At 44.6% G+C, this 16,660-nt stretch overlaps 1 protein-coding gene and 1 long non-coding RNA gene across 7 annotated transcripts in view; both read left to right on the top strand.

Moving 5' to 3' along the window:
* The window catches only part of LOC147627466 (uncharacterized), a 91,053-nt gene extending 75,339 nt beyond the window's left edge, over window positions 1-15,714 (top strand). For all 6 annotated transcript variants that reach the window (XR_015268241.1, XM_086814363.1, XM_086814365.1 and 3 more), the window contains 2 exons: window positions 15,305-15,369; window positions 15,487-15,714. Coding sequence is in view for 5 of the 6 variants with exons in the window: in XM_086814365.1 (XP_086670491.1) it covers window positions 15,305-15,369; window positions 15,487-15,526 (105 nt within the window). In the remaining variant the exon portion in view is untranslated. The remainder of the gene's footprint in view (window positions 1-15,304; window positions 15,370-15,486) is intronic.
* LOC147627467 (uncharacterized) lies at window positions 11,729-15,277 on the top strand. The gene is made up of 2 exons (XR_015268243.1): window positions 11,729-13,386; window positions 13,541-15,277. It is a non-coding gene; the product is annotated as an uncharacterized LOC147627467 (long non-coding RNA).
* Window positions 15,715-16,660: the final 946 nt, after the last annotated feature.

The following is a 16,660-nucleotide window of genomic DNA, read 5'->3' on the forward strand; positions in this document are numbered from 1 at the left end:
CGGGCTTTTCCAAGCCAGGACCAATACGAATACAATATCAAACAAAAGTGTCGATGTCGAGATCAGGCCGAGTTGATGGAGGCACAAGATAATTGATGCCGAGCTCACCACGAGGATGACCACATGAGACTTTCACCGGGCTAGTACCAAAATCCGATGTTTGATGCTCCCAAATATCCACAAGGCTCTTTGTTTTCAATCAGGACAATAGTAATCCCAAGAGGTTCACACAAGGTGGTAAATATATGATTCCACACGGCAACCCCTCCTTAGGAGTTAAGAAACAGACAGTGACACTTTCGAGAGATGCTAGCAGTGATTGGCTAGTGCTGACGTCGTTTGGAGGCAATAGCAACAGAAGCGGCTCAATAGCAACAGAAGTGGCTGCGGGTGGCAGCTTAGTGATGGCTCACAGCAGCGGTGCAGGTGCACAGGGCAGTGTACAGGAGGGTGGCGATGATGTTTCTGGGTAGAAGCGGCACACAGGGTGAGGCAGGTAGGTGGCAGTGTTGGCATTTGGTGGCACTGTTGACGGCTACTGGAGGCGGCTCAACTGACCGGGGAGGCGGAGCAACCGGTCAGAGGGCAGAGCAGGCGGCGACGCTTTTTCTTTGGTCAGCGCAGACGCACAGTGAAAAAACAGCACAATATAGCGACGCTGCTGCTGTACACAGGTGGCGGTGGTGTACAGAGGGGCGGAGTAGGCGGTTGTTGGTGTTGCAAAAGTGACTGCCGCCGACAAAGGTGGAGGGGATGGGCGGTTTGATGAAGTAGAGAGGAAAGATGTTGATACCTCTCAATAAGGTCCTCTTGTTCTTCCAGGTAATAGCTCCAAGGATTTTCTGTATGCCCTTCCATAGTGGTCCAAGCCTCTTATATAGTAGATGGGAGGTCCCTACTCTTATTTTACCTTGCTTTTGTTTTTACCTCTTGGCTTTTGTTTGATTTTCTTGCTTTTGCTTTGTCTTTTTGCTTTTGTTTTAATAATAGTCAAAGTTCTTGATTTATGCTTTTAGAATCTTCAGGGCCTTGCTTTTTGGCCCTAGATCAGCTTTTAAAAAAAACGGCTTTTAGCTTTTTGATCTAGTTTGATGTCCTCTTTCCAATGGTGCCATCATCTTTTTGGTCAACGAGGTCTGACTTTTGCTTTTTGCTGCTTTTTGACCAAGACTGATGCTGTTTTCAATTCTAGCTTTTAGGAACCCTGTTCCCATGTGTCCATTATCTGGTCCATGTGTCTGGGCATGAGTTCTATCATGTGAAAAGAGCATGGAGGACCAAATAGTTACATTCCCTCCCTCTTACATCATAGTTGTCCTCAACTGTGACATACATATGATCGTGGTACTAGCTCCATGTGGTGCTCTTTTGCATCTGGTCTTTCCTCATATATGTGGTGCCTTATGCTCCTCTGGCAACATCTTTATGCCTTTCTTTGACCGATGTCCTTACTCTTGATGGTACATGGTTTTCATAGCCTGTAAAACAGGGGTTAGATATAATAAATGCATACTTACCTTTTGTAGAAACTAGACACAAGCTAGTCAACAAACAAGTCTGTATCATTTGTGTCTATTGGGTATTCCAGGTACTAGCCAGGTAGTCTAGAGCCGAGTGGACTATCACATGACAAATCCAAGCATTGTCTACGCTTCAAAAACATCACACAAAGTCAGTAATTTAGACATACATCAGTATTATGCAATGCACAAGTAATGATCCTCCTGTTCATGGATTGTCCTGTCTGGCTTCATCGAAACCATGCTGAGCCATCTGGTCACTAGGATTGCTCAGTCTACTCTCAAGGCCATCTGGTCACTCTAGGACCGCCCAAGAGTTCATGAATAGTCATCTGGGCCACTTGGTCGTATTGACCGCCCGACTATGAAATCCAATACAGTCATCTAGGACATCTGGTTGCAATGACCGCCCGACTGTGAAATCCAATATAGTCATCTGGGTCTTTTGGTTGCAATGACTGCCCGACTGCGAAATCCAATATATCTGGTATCGTTGCCGTTCAATGGGTCTTCTGGCATCGATTCCTCGCATATACAAATCTTACTCCTTGGGCTTTCTGGCATCGTTGCCACCCAACTAGAGCATATCCAATCAAGACCATTACATAAGCAAGATAATGATCAATTCCATTTCAGCATAAATATATACAATGAAGAGGGCTAGGTCTACAATCCCTCCCTCTTAAATCTGTCTTGATCACAAGACGTTTGAAGCCTGTACTTCAAATACATCTGGACCAACAGCTTTCTCATAAGCTCAAAGAATATCCGGATAGTCCTCGAAGTACTCTTTTGGCACCCATAGGCAAATAGTTCTTAAACTGTCCTTCCTCTTTCTGTCTCACGGAATGGAATACAATCTCTTCCGGCTGTAAGATTTCTTCTTCTTCTTCTTCCACTTCTAGTGGATCCTCCAATACAGGCTCCTCCGGGGGTAGTCCTCTTGTATATGGCTTCAATAAACTGACATGGAAGGCATTATGTATCCTCCAATGATCTGGAAGGTCCAAACGATAACATACATCGTTGATCTTCTTGGTAACTTGAAAAGGTCCATAATATCTGAGGGCAAGCTTGGGTTCTCTGAGCTCAGCTTTTGACTTTCAAAGTCTTGCTTTTTGAAATTGCAATAACACCCAATCCCCTTCTTCAAAAGTGACCTTCCTTCTGTGCTTATCTGTAGCTTTCTTTTACTTGGCTTGAGATGTCTCAACATCCTTCTGAACCTGTGCAAAGGCCGTATCAAGATCTCGAACAAACTCGTCTTCATGAAGGATCTCTTCCTTGGTCTTCAAAATAGGCAACAACAATGATTTGCCATAATTAATCTCAAAAGGAGCTTTACCTGTCGAAGAGTGAACAATGTTGTTGTAGGCAAACTCAACCAATGGCAAGTACTTCTCCCATTGATCTTATGCTTTGAGAGCATAACACTTTGGCATATCCAAAATAGTGAGGTTGGCAATGTCACTTTGCCCATCTGTTTGAGGATGATAAGCCGAAGAAAAATTCAGCTTTGTCCCCATGTTGTCAAAAAGTGCTCTCCAAAAGAAACTAGTAGTCGGAGGTTCTCTATCCCCTATAATGCATTTGGTTTATCCATGATGTTTGAAAATGTAATGAATAAACAAACTTGCTATATGATCAACGCAGATGGTCTTTTTCACTAGAATGAAGTGGTCTTGTTTACTGAACCTGTCAATAATAGTCCATATTCCATCATTCCTAAATCCTGACTTTGGCAATCCAAAGATGAAGTCCATATCAATACTTTCCCATGGAATGTTGGGATTTGGCAAAGGTTGTAACGATTCTGCGGAGGAAATCTTTCCTTTTACTATCAAGAGTTGAGAGTGACTCATCACCCTTAGATTCCTTTGGATCTCTTATATATACCAAGTATGGGAAAATGGACTGCTTTATTGCTTTAGGAACTTCTACATGACTAATGAGTGGAATGGAATTCCCCTCAACTCCTACATTAAAAGTTACATTCTTGCCTTTAAAAGGACACCTAATCTTATTTCCAGCCCAATCAATGGCCGGGTCTATCTTCTTATGCCAAGGCATACCCAAAATCACATCACAATGTCCAGCTTTGCCAACAATAAAGTTCTCATGCATGATCTACATAGTCTCCAATCAGTAAGCGAAGCTTTTCCAAAATAGGAGTCACCTCGGCTGACATTCATTCAAAAGCAGCACCTGCTGTAATAGGAGTTCCGAACCTATCTGGAGGGAGGTTCATGGCTTCAACCACTCATGGATGGATGTAGTGGTGGGTAGCACCACTATCGAAGTGGATAAGTATTGGTTGGTTTGCCACTTTGCTCCAAGCTTTGAAGAGTTGCCTCTTCTCTGGTGGTGTATCATCTTGATGTTGGAGTTCTTTAGGTAATGTATTGCTTTGGGGCGGTTTGGCTTCTTGGTTTGGTTTAACAGGACACTTTACAACCATGTGTCCTTTCTTTCCACATTGGAAACATTTACCTTCTTTGACATAATCCTCGAGTTGCTTGCGGGATAGCTTCTTTTGGTACAATGGGGGTTTATCCTCATTTTTGTTTTTCTTTTCTTGTGGCTCGTTCCCCCTTTGAACTCCTTCTTTTTGGACGAGTCTTGATTCTCATTCTTTGATTTGCCCACTATCCAAGCCATATATAGAGCTTCGGCTTGCAAGGCTTTGTCTTGGGCTTCTTCCAAGGTTTTAGGTCCCATCATATAGACTGCTTGATAAAGCTTTGGTTGCAGTCCATTGACAAACTTTTGCATTTTCATCGATGGTGGGATAGGAGTATATTTGGTAAACTTCAATGAGACGGCTGAAAAGTTATTAACATATGTTGCCACACTTTCTCTTGCCTTTTGCTTTACCTCATCCCATTCCTTCTGTACATCTGCCTCGAAGGTTACGAGAAGGAACTTGTTGAACATGGTTTTGAAATCAGCCCATGAGGTAGGCTTGGTCCCTTCTTGGACCACCTTTAGCCACCAATTCAAGGTAGCATCTTTTAAGTACATATGGACTGCGGAGTTTGGACTTTTCGGAGAACTCCTCTCCTCTAAAGGCAGCGTCAAACTGTTTGATGAAGGATAGAGCTTTTTGAGTGTCCCGCTTTCCACAAAAGGTATCAAACTTTATGCTTTTCTCTCCGAGCTTGAAATCTGCTTTGCCGGTTGAAGGCTTCTTTGCCTTCTTCTCTTTTGCTAAGCCTGAAGAGGCTGCATCTGATAGAGCGGGTCGAGGGGTAGCTTCTCTTTGTCCTCCATGTGTGATGGATCGGGTGACTTTGGGTTCTTCTCTAATGGTAACTCCTTTACCTCGTAGGTATGCTTTGGCAGCTTCGACACCTTTGGCTTCGGTGGTCTGGTCTTTGATAAAGTCTTCGAACATCCGAGCTCTTCTGTAGTCTTGTTCCTTTTTGGTTCTCTAAGCTAGAAACTCTTCTTCTTGAAGATACTTTTTTGAACTTTTGAAAGTCTCGATATTCAGCTGATGTCATGACTGCGGTCTTATGAGAGACAGATTGGCAGTCTTGGATCCCTCTTTGATGCTCTGGGTTGGCTTCATAGTTGCTCCCTTATTGAGGCCCTTGGTCTCCCTCAACTCTTGACATGGTTGTCGAGATCGGGCTGAGTCGATGTCGAGGCACAAGATAACTGATGCTGAGCTCACCACGAGGATAACCCACAAGAGACTTACACCGGGCTAGTGCCAAAATCCAATGGTTGATGCTCCCAAATATCCACAAGGCTCTTTATTTTCACTCCGGATAATAGTAATCCCAAGAGGTTTACACAAGGTGGTACATATATGTTTCCACATGGCAACTCGGGTGGCAGCTTAGTGATGGCTCACAGCAGCGACGCAGGCGCACAGGGCAATGTAAAGCAGGGTGGTGCAGGCGGGTACTGCAAACAGAGGCGGCCATAGGTGGAGGCAGCGCACAGGACGGTGACGATGTTGCTGGCAGAAGCGGCACACAGGGTGAGGCAGGTAGGCGGCGACGCTGGCGTTTGCTGGCGCTGCTGACGGCTACAGGAGGTGGTTCAGCTGACTGGGCAAGCGGAGCAACTGGTCAGAGGGCAGAGCAGGCGGCGACGCTTCTTCTCTGGTTGGTGCAGGTGGATAGTGAAAAACAGCACAATATATCGATGCTGCTACTGTACAGAGGTGGCGGTGGTGTGCAGAGGGGCGGAGCAGGCGGTTGTTGGCGTTGCAAAAGTGGCTGCCGCCGACAGAGGTGGAGGAGGTGGGCGGTTTGATGAATTACGGAGGAAAGATGTTGATGCCTCTCAAACAAGGTCCTCTTGTTCTCCTCAAGGATTTTCTCTATGCCCTTCCATGGTGGTCCAAGCCTCTTATATAGTAGATGGGAGGTCCCTGCTTTTATTTTGCCTTGCTTTTGTTTTTACCTCTTGGCATTTGTTTGATTTTTTTGCTTTTTCTTTGCCTTTTTGCTTTTGTTTTAATAATAGTCAAAGTTCTTGATTTATGCTTTTATAATCTTCAGGGCCTTGCTTTCTGGCCCTAGAGCAGCTTTTTGAAAAAGTGGCTTTTAGCTTTTTTGATCCAGTTTAATGTCCTCTTTCCAATGGTGCCCTCAGCTTTTTGGTCAACAAAGTTTGACTTTTGCTTTTTCTTGCTTTTTGACCAAGATTGATGCTTTTTTCAATTCCAGCGTTTTAGTAACACTATTCCCATGTGTCCATTATCATGTCCATGTGTCTGGGCATGAGTTCTATCATGTGAAAAGGCAAGGAGGACCAAATAGTTACAACGGGTAAGGGTATTTGCATCTCTTTCTCTCTGTGATTTTGGAGCAACACCTTTGGTAGCTGTGAAAGCTACAGGAAGACATGGAAATTTCATGCACGGGTGTGGTACATAGACCCCCTGCTAGCCAAGGTGGCCAAGGGAGAGATTCTGGCGGCTATGGATATGGGAGAGCCGACCTCTCACGCACCCCGAGTGGGACCTGGGAGAGTGGACTTGGCATGATCCTGCTGATCGGGAAGAGACTTTGGATGGCCCCTTTTTGCATATACGGTGCGGCTAGGCCACAGGATTTAGATGCCAGAGATGGATGGCACCGTGGTAGCAGCGGTCGATTGGCAATCATCATTGGGCCTTTCCCAGCGTTTCCTCTCAGATTTTTGGAAGAGGCTCTGGGATAGTTTTCGGCCTCGAAAGATCACCCTCTTTCTTTGGCTGATGGCACACAGGAGCTTGGCGGTTGGCATGTGGTTGGCCATTGGAGGTCGACTAGCAGCTTGCACGAGGTGCGGCCACCCTCACGAGTCTTAGCGACATTGTCAATGGGATTGCCCGAAGCTTCAGCAGGTTTGGGAGCAGATTCTCCGCATCTTCAGGATGGTTAGGGCCTCGACCCGGATCATTACATGGAGCACCATTGCTTGGGCCACAGAGGCTGAGGTTGTCAGGGCTTATGACGAGGATGGTGGGGGGCTAGTCCTTGAGGTTTCTCACCTCCGCATTTTGGCAGTACTAGTCACAGTCCCATCTACTGTCCACCACTGGAGACCGGGCTCATGCCAGAGATGGGAGATTTGCAGTAGCATTGTAGCCTGGTACATATAGCGAGCTAGATGCAGCGAAGCCATCGAGGGTACCCACACTCCGCTTGCGGAGTCCATCAGGAGCGTTTGGCTCGACATCATCCATACCCTCCGGGATCAGTGGGGGAAGTTGGAGGGTGGCTCTGACCGCATGCGGAAGCGACGGGAAGTTTTCTTGAGGCTCTGGCGGCTTGGCCCTTTCTCACCAACAGAGGTGGTGATCCCATTTGGCATTACAGACCACCTGTGTGGATATTCCTCCCTCCCCTTCCCTGTATGAGATAGCCTTCTCCTCATAGAGTGGCCAGTCGGGGCTTTGATTATTTTCTCCCTGCCCTGTACATGAGGTGAGGTTGTATCTAGCCCTTTGTGGTTGTATTTATCCCATCGTGGTTGTTTTTCATTAACTAATAGAAGAATCTATTTCTTGGGAAAAAAAAAACAGGAAAGTCACTATCTCAGATTGAGGCATCCTCTTGGGTGAAGCTAGAAGACACATTGTGTGTAGTTGAGTACGTTAATTGAGTTTTTGCACGTTTCCACGCATTTCAGTCGCGTTTCGGCTTTGCAAGTTTCCTGCAGGCACTCAGTGAACTGTCGATTTTGAGTGTATATGTCCAATTTCTAGTTTAGTGTAAAGCTATAGCAGAAATTTGGTTGCATGACAGTCTCCTGCAGAGAATCTAAGTGTTGCCAGATGTATGTATATGTGACTGGTTCACATATAGTGGCATTATAACAAGTTTACAGTATTGTAGTGTTGGAGATTGTAGATTGTTGTAAGTGCAGAGGTTTTTGGAAAGCACCATTTGGTAAGTTCCTAAGGTAATCATGTCTGACAGTCTATCCCAACTTAAGAGCGAGAAGCTGGACAAGAATAACTTTGGAAGTTTAGGATGACCAATTTTCTTATGAAAAAGGAGCCAGAGATTGCTGAAGAAAATCTGACTCCACAGCAGGTGTAAGTATATAAAGCATGGCATCAAAGAGCGAGAAAGGTGTTGTACTGGTTGTTTGTCAGCGTGGAAAATTGTATGATTGTGCATATATAGGATGCACAAGTGCCTAAGGATGCTTGGGACACCTTGGTAAAGATGTACAACACAAATGTCCAAGCTCGAAAGATACAGCTAAAGCAAGAGTTGCACAATGCGACTAGAGGAAAACTAAGTATAAATGATTACTTAGTGAAGGTTAAAGGGCTTGCAGATGTGCTTGTTTCTATTGGATTACGAGTAGATGATGATATGGTGTCTGTGACCTTGAATGGTCTTGCAAAAGAATATAGACAGTTTCAAACCTCTATTGTAGTTCGAGAGAAGTTTTGTGATTTTCAGAAATTGGTTGCTTTCCTCATCTGTGAAGAAATGAATATTGGGGGAGGTTCATCCTCTGGAAATGCAAATGAAGAGGTAATGGTAGAGGCAAGTCGTCATCTAGAGGATGAGGTGGTGGACAGTTTGGAAATCAAAGCCACCAGTAGCAATATCAAGAAGAAAATCAATCTCATACAGGTGAAAGAGGCCACTCTAGGGGCAAGGGGAGCTAGAGAGGCCGAGGTGGTTGGCAAAGAAATCAAAATGCAAATAGCATAGAGTGCTATGACTATGGCAAACCAGGGTACATGACAAAGGATTGCTATAAAAAGTAGAATGATACCAAAAGTGGAAAGTTGCAAGCAAGGCAACTATGCATCATCAAGAAAAATAGAGTGGTGATGATAGAAGTGGGCAACTATTTGTGATGCAACACATGCTCAGTTCCACGACAAGATACGTGTTAGGATCAGGAGATATTTGGTAAATGGATTCTGGCGCCTCTAACCACCTGACCAATCATGGTGAGTGGTTTAGAGATATGCAGAAAATGGAAAAACCAGGATATGTAGAAACAGGTGATGATACTGTGCATTCCATAGTCCATTGCGCATGTTGATAAAGTGCCATTGTCTATGCAGGATGATGTTAACATGCCTGAGGTGAAGTCAACAATGTTTGCACATAGGACATGCGTCATTGTAGATTTTGACATATGGCACAAGCACATTGGTCATGTGAATATACAGTCTATCCAGGGCCAAAATATTATCCCAGGTTTGTTGAAGTTTAAAGTCTATGGTATGCACAAAGTATGTGAAGCATGCTAGCTTGCTAAGTAGGCCAAATATTCTTTCCCGCATGAAAAGCACGTTAGTGTAAGACCATTGGATGTTATACATTTGGATGTATGGGGACCGACCATGACTGCAACAAGGTTCCAGGTATTATGTTACATTCATTGATGATCACACTAGGAAAGTGTGGGTTTAATTCATGAAGGAGAAAAGTGAGGTGCTTGCTCACTTTCAGAGATTTAAGTCTTAGTCGAGAAGGAAAAAGGCATGTAAATAAAATGCTTGAGATCAGATGGTGGGAGAGAGTATATCTCCAATCAGTTCCCTGATTTCTTGAGAAAGCAGGGAAGCAAGAGACAGTTCACATGCAGGTACACTCCGCAACAGAATGGTGTTGCAGAAAGGAAAAATAGGCACATTGCAAAAGTCGCACGTACATTGATGTCTGAAAAGAATATGCTAGATTATTTTTAGATAGTAGCAATAGCAACTGCTATTTACATTATGAACAGAATCCCCACTGCAACAATTTATGGTATGATGCCTAAATAGGAGTTTTTTTCTAATTGAATCAGGCACAGTCGTTGATCTATTCATCAGAGAAGTTTTTAGGCTTTTAATTAATTACTCGAGTTCTAAGCGTATTCCTATTGATCAATTTTATTATTAAAACTCTACTGATTCCAGCCTCTAATCCCATCCGGCCCATGGGTTAGCCACCGCCCAACCACTGGAATTGGTAGAACTAGACAAGTACTCACCCACCCATAATTGAATGCCTTTCTTAACTTTTGCTTTAGAATATAGATATGCATACACTCCTCTTTAAACTTTAACTTTTAAAACAATCCATTGACAAGGTTACAGATGTCATAACTCAAAATTTCCATTCAATCCTTGTTTCTCACAAAACAGTATCACTCTGGACTCTCCGTTGAGACTAGCATGTCAGCAACGAGATCCAGTAATAGATTACAATAATTTTCTCGTCATCATACATATATATATCTTCCACGACATACGCATGGGTGTCCTAAGCATCGCGAGTATGTGCATCGCCTGGTCAGAACCCTCCAGGATCCTCCTTAGGTGTCCTCAGGGACCGCTTCGTCGGCCCTCGCCCAGCATACTGGAAGCACACCATTTTTCACCATATCCAGGCTGGTCAAGACCAAGGCAGGTTTTGCCGTGTGAGTCGTCCTTTGAACACTCCCCGCGCTAGGATTTTGAAGCAGAATTTTGAGATGAAGGATTTGGATGAGCTACGGTATTTCTTGGGTATACAGGTGGTGAGATTACCTCATGGCATTTTGTTGTTACAGAGACAGTTTGGCTTGGACATGTTGTGTCCACGTATGGTACAGTAGGATGTAAGCCTATTTCAGTGTCATTAGAGCAGAACACAAGGCTTTCCATACATACAGGTGAGCTTTTGGAGAACCTCACTTTGTACAGGCACATAGTGGGTAGCTTGATCTACATGACCATTACTAGGCCATATTTGAGCTATGCTGTTGGACTTGTGAGTCAGTTTATGCAGGTCTCCAGGAAGCCACACTTAGATGTGGCTAGACGGATTCTCAGGTCTATAAATCCACACTTGATTATAGACTTTTCTATGAGGCTGGTGCAGATACATCTACATGGGTACGCAGATGCCTCTGTGTGACAGAGCTGGCATATCATGTCCTCTGGTGTGGCCGTCCTAAGCCCATATCTGGAAGTCTCCACTCTCAGCTGGTTGGACGAGGTGCGGATCTGGCCGATTGCACATCTCACCCCAAAGGATAGGTGTATGTCCATGTAGCGTGGACAGATGATGAACCCATCCTTTGTTAGGTATAGGAGGTGATCTCTGTAGAAGGCCAGTTCGTCCCTAGTGGACGACTAGGTGAACTCCATGTCCTCTGAGTATCGAGTCTGACAATGTCTTTCCTGATAACTCTGTTCTGCTCTGTGTGGTTGAGAGAAAATGACGGAGCGAGAGAGAAATGAAATGAAATGTTATATTAACGTCTTCAAAAGGCCATAATGACCTATGAGACCAAAAAGTTACATCATGGTGGATCTGATACAATGTCTGGATAAAAAACCAGAAAATGAAAAATAAAGATGATACTACTGGCACCTAGAAAATGAAACTGGAACTGGAAGGTAAACAGAAACCCTTATAGGGTGTGAATATAGTGAAGGGGGGGGGGGGGGGGGGGGGTACGCTATGGAGGTGAGTGGAGTACAGTGAGGGGATACAATATCATGTGGGACGGGGGGGGGGTACACTATGGAGGTGCCTCCATCTCATAATATGTGCCGCATCGGACGCTGGCGGATCTCCTCAATATCCTCTGTGGTCAGCACCCTGACTGGGTGTCCCGCATGTCTCGCAAGAATAATCCGAATCCGCTGCTGCAACCTCCGTCTATGCTGGGATGCCCTCCTCCGTAGTCGTGGGCGTCTGGACCGCCCAAGCTCAATCGCACGATCAATCAGTGTACCGCTGGTACACTATGGAGGTGCCTCCATCTCATAATATGTGCCGCATCGGACGCTGGCGGATCTCCTCAATATCCTCTGTGGTCAGCACCCTGACTGGGTGTCCCGCATGTCTCGCAAGAATAATCCGAATCCGCTGCTGCAACCTCCGTCTATGCTGGGATGCCCTCCTCCGTAGTCGTGGGCGTCTGGACCGCCCAAGCTCAATCGCACGATCAATCATCAGTGTACCGCTGGTGTGGGCGGTATCCATGTCCTGCTGCTGCTGTGGTCCATCTGGCACATGGCAAATCTGGAGAGCTAGATGCAAGGAGACTATTGAGGGTGTCCAGATTTTTGGGTCTTACTGCATTAGTACTATATGGGGTGATATCATCCACACTCTTATGGCTACTTGGGCTGGCATTCAGGGGCCCTCTTGTTCTGCGCAGGCGAAGCGTGTGATATTTATGCGGGAATGGGACCATGGCATCTTCTTTTCCTCTAGTATCACAGGTCTTACATGGCATCATGATGCTCCTCAGTGGTTGAAATCACGTTACATATTGGGGTGATTCTATTCTTTTCCGGCTTATAGCTGTGATTGTTGTATGTTTTTCTCATACTTAATAGAAGTCTCTTTCTAGGAAAAAAAGAAGAAGAAGAAGCTAATTTTGGAGGCTACACCATTTTTGGAGACACGCCTCTGTCTCTCTCATGCTTTTTGGGAAAGGTGTGCTGGCCAGTAGCGCTGAATTGTGGTTGATTGGAGAAAACGGTGGCTGGTGGGCTGTACTTCAGGGTTGCACTGTGGCTTTTTGGAAGGACTGCTGGCGGGGCTGTGTTGCTGAGGTTACAGGTGCAGCTGAATAGCCCCTTACGCATGCATGTTGGAGAGTAAAGGGTTAGCTGCTGTGCTGCGCTACAGTGCAGAGACACGTGCCTTCTTTTCTCTCTCTCTCTCTCTCTCTCTCTCTCGCGTTTGGAGGACAGATTGATTGTTGTGCTGCAGAATATACAGGCGACTGCAGGATCTTCTTCTTCTTCTCTCTCCTTTGCTTTTGGCAAGAAGATGACTGTCAGCTGAGAAGCGTGGACTGTCGGAGGGAAACACAAGGCTGGACAGCAGGTTCTCTCACAGGTTTTCTCTCCCGGCTGCAAAACAAGAGGGGAGGAATGTTTATGGGCTGTTTTGCTTGGCTGCAAGTACACTGTGTACATGGGTTATTGGCTGCAAGTACAAGGTAACCTGGTTATGTTTCTTGGCATGGGAGTGACGCAAGCTCTTATGGGTGCATACCCATGGAGTAGATTGCTTCCTTCCTGCTTGGAAGAGACAGAGGGACCTGCAGTTTTGGACATACCTTTAAAACATAGTTGTGGGGCATAAATACAGCCAGACATATTCAATAAGAGCTCTCTCTTTTGTTTGGTGTTGTGTTGGCACTACATTTGAGTATGTGCTGAGAATGTTTTCAAGTGGAAATAGGACATGGGTTTCATGCTGGGCCAGATCAGATGTTTCATGGGAAAACAGGTCACCTGATGCTTGCTGAAATAGGTCTTTGTTTCATGTGGAAACATGTATTTGGGTTTCTCCAGGAGATAGGTCACATGCAGGCAGCGGTCACAGGAGTGGACACATGTTTGGTATAGCGTTGCTACTGATTGGACAAGGGTTCGGAATCCATGACAGAGATGGTTAGTACCCTTGGAAGGTAGAGAGTGAGTGTACAGGTGTGTCTATTGAATGGTATGCTGTGCTGTGATGCGAGTTCTCTTTTGGGAAACAGTTTGGGAGTCTTTCTTGTGATGCAGAAGCACTGGATGTGTCATGGTGTGATGCTGTTCACAGGGTGAGGCTATGGATGGTTGTGGCACCCCTGATCATGGGAGAAAGCTTCTGTATGCAAGACTCCAGGTGAAAGAGTCTTTTGATGTGAACAATGGTTGGATTTGTTTGTGGATGCCGAGTGGACAAGAAGCCATGATGCAAGCTCTTTGCAGGCTTCAGGAGTTCTACTGTGAGACGGCTGAGTTTCCAGCCTTATTGTAATCAAAGCTCTCTTATAATCAATTAAAGAAATACCGCAAGGGGCGCCACTGCATTTTGGGGCCAATCGGTGTCCGTGTACTGTTTGCAGGAGCACTCTAGCTCCCCCTGTTTGTTTTCCTTTTCTTGGTCCTCAAAGGTGTTGAAGTGTTTTGTGTGCAAGTTTGTTTTTGCACCGCCCTTTGGTTTTGTCTGAAGACCGAGTCCGGTTTACAGAAACCTTACCCACTATGGTCTTAACAGATTTCTTGTTGGATTTATGCTTGCCCTTCTGTTGTTTGCTGGTGTTGTGTGCTTCACATGGGACTATCCCAAATCTCCCTTTGTTTTCGCAACTCCCCCAGCAAACGTTTCCGTGAAACACTACTAACTGGCTATCCAGCTGTGCCAACATCATATCAGCCGAGGCCGCCATTTGCTCATCGGTGAGCATGGCTGAAGAATGCGGACAACTGGAAATAAGCTTACACCAAAACGTTACTTTTCAATCCCGAACTATGCTCTCTTCATTATATGTATCGATCCAATTAAAGAAACACACAGGATGCTGGAAAAGAAAGTTTGTAGGAATGTAGTTGTGAGATGAATGGGGAAAGACTTTCCCGAATACAATTATACACTAGCAATCTACTCTTATCTTCTATTATTTTTGAGAACCCAAGCCCAATTATACAACAGGATGTAGTACAATGGCCATCTAGAACTTACAAAATGATCAACAACTAGAGATGAAGCACAAGCTCACAGAAGACATTGCTAATTCCCAAGCGTTAGCTGTCTCTTACTGATATGTGCCTTCAAACGTAGGCAAAGATCTTGTCTGGCTACTCGAGGCTGAATGATTGTTTGATGATTGAATGAGGGGAGGGGACCTATTTATAGGACCGTTTGGGGTCCTTTCTACTGGTTGGCCTGCTCAATCAGCCTGTGACCAGGGTTGCCCGACCTGCTCTCTGGTGCCCAACCGGTACCCAACCTGCCCCCAACTGCCGTACGGCAACTGGTCGGGTGCCTGCCTGCCTGCCCTTTCTAGCATGGCTGCGGGTGCCCAGACTATCCACACACTGTAGGTGGGCCACATTGGACCTTGGTTTGGTAGACAGCCCATAAAAACTCACGCTGTTGTGCGGTATACTCGTGTGGCGTGGTGTGCTCATGAGCATGCTTGGTGTTAAGCGTAGGAGTAGACTTGTTAGGTCCACATGTTGAGTGTGTCTTGCACACCCACCTCCACTTAATCCTCCACTTAATCAATGTGGCACCAAGAGTGAACCAATCGTTTGCACATGGCACTAGGAAAGGGGATATGGGAGCATGGATGACTTTGATGCTTAGCATTTTTCATGGGTGACATGGACCCTTTAGGATTTGCCTATAGCTAGAGATCATGGCGGACCATACTGGTGGACTAGCAATTTCTTGTTAAACTAATGTTCTCTTTACACATGCTGTTTTGATCATTTGTAAATATCCTAAGGATGTCTTTCTTTATGTGTACAAATATAACTCCCTTCTGTGCATGCACCATAGAGTCATATCACATAGTGGACTAAATTTTTTCAACAGGAAAAGTGGAAGGCCGTGTTCGTTCCATGGCAAGTTCTGGTTTACGAGGAAACTCTAGGTCAAATGTAAGCTCTATTTTGCTTGGTATTTTTGGGAGATGAATTTTCTTGTGTGGGTAAATAATTGGCTTTAAGCATTTAGTCTCTCTAAAATTTTAATCATTTTCTCTTTGAATTTTATAGGAATAAGGGGTTCACAGTCTCATCAACACAAGCAACTTGAGAACAAGGGGCATGGATGCTCTCTACGTAATCAATGTATATGTCCTACGGAGATCGTAGTCCAATTAATGCATAACACATAAATTGGCAAAAATAGTGCTTAGCACAAGTAGGCTACAATAGATGTGTTTGTCAAAGACTATTTTTGTAAATTTTCTTTCCAATAAGGTTAAAGCAATCATGTACGTAGCTGCTTGTGGCGAGATCCCTTGACATTTGTTTTGTTAATTTTTTCCACATAGTAGGTTAGGTAGTTGTTACAAGCAAACTCATTTAGCAAAGTAATAAGTATTCATTCAAACAAAATAATATTATGCATGATATTAAAAATAGGTCTAGCTGTGGTTATCATAATTTATAAACCAAAATTCCGTGACTATAGAGAAAGAAAGCAAACCTAAAATCAAAATAATACTAGTTCTAGTTTTTCACTCTTAACTAGTCAAAAAGATTGGTGATAGGCAGATCGATCAAATTGATGCATCTATAGCTCATGAGTGGATTATCAAGATTAACATCATGCTAGGTGGTTGAGAGTTTTCTCAAGGACATGAGTGCCATTAAAGTTGTTAGCCTTGTTGGATCAGGGCGAGGAGGGAGATAATGTTTTTTATTCTATCTAGCCAGGATGGGAGATTGTTGAAATGTGACATGTAGGGAGATTATTACTAGCACTGCCCTTCATCGAATGAGAGTAGTTAGCTTCTTAAAAAAGCATTGGCATGTAGACCCTCTACCTAATATTGTGACCCATGGGTCTTGGTGCTTATGGTTGTATGGTAGATCATATATCTTCATTGGGTTCCTAGTGAGTGGGAATGGATAGATGCAACCAATATGGATAGACACTGTCCATAATGCCAAGCTCCTTCTACTTGGGCAAATTCAAAGGACTCCTACTCTTAGGCATTGGGAGAGCTATGACATCACCCCATTGATTCAAAAGAGATTTTGGCATAGATTTTGGCACTCATATAGGGGGAGACATATTCTTACACGGTGGCCTCATTGCTAGTATCATAGCTTGGCAGATTTTGGAGGGTCAGATGCACAAAGGCTATTGAGGGCACTCAAATATATGACATTGAGTGCACTTGTACTATATGGAAGATATTATTCAGTCTTATGGCTACAT

Source organism: Cibotium barometz, chromosome 20, assembly GCF_041138505.1.
Source record: "Cibotium barometz isolate CiBa-2024 chromosome 20, ASM4113850v1, whole genome shotgun sequence".
Classification (NCBI taxonomy): Eukaryota; Viridiplantae; Streptophyta; class Polypodiopsida; order Cyatheales; family Cibotiaceae; genus Cibotium; species Cibotium barometz.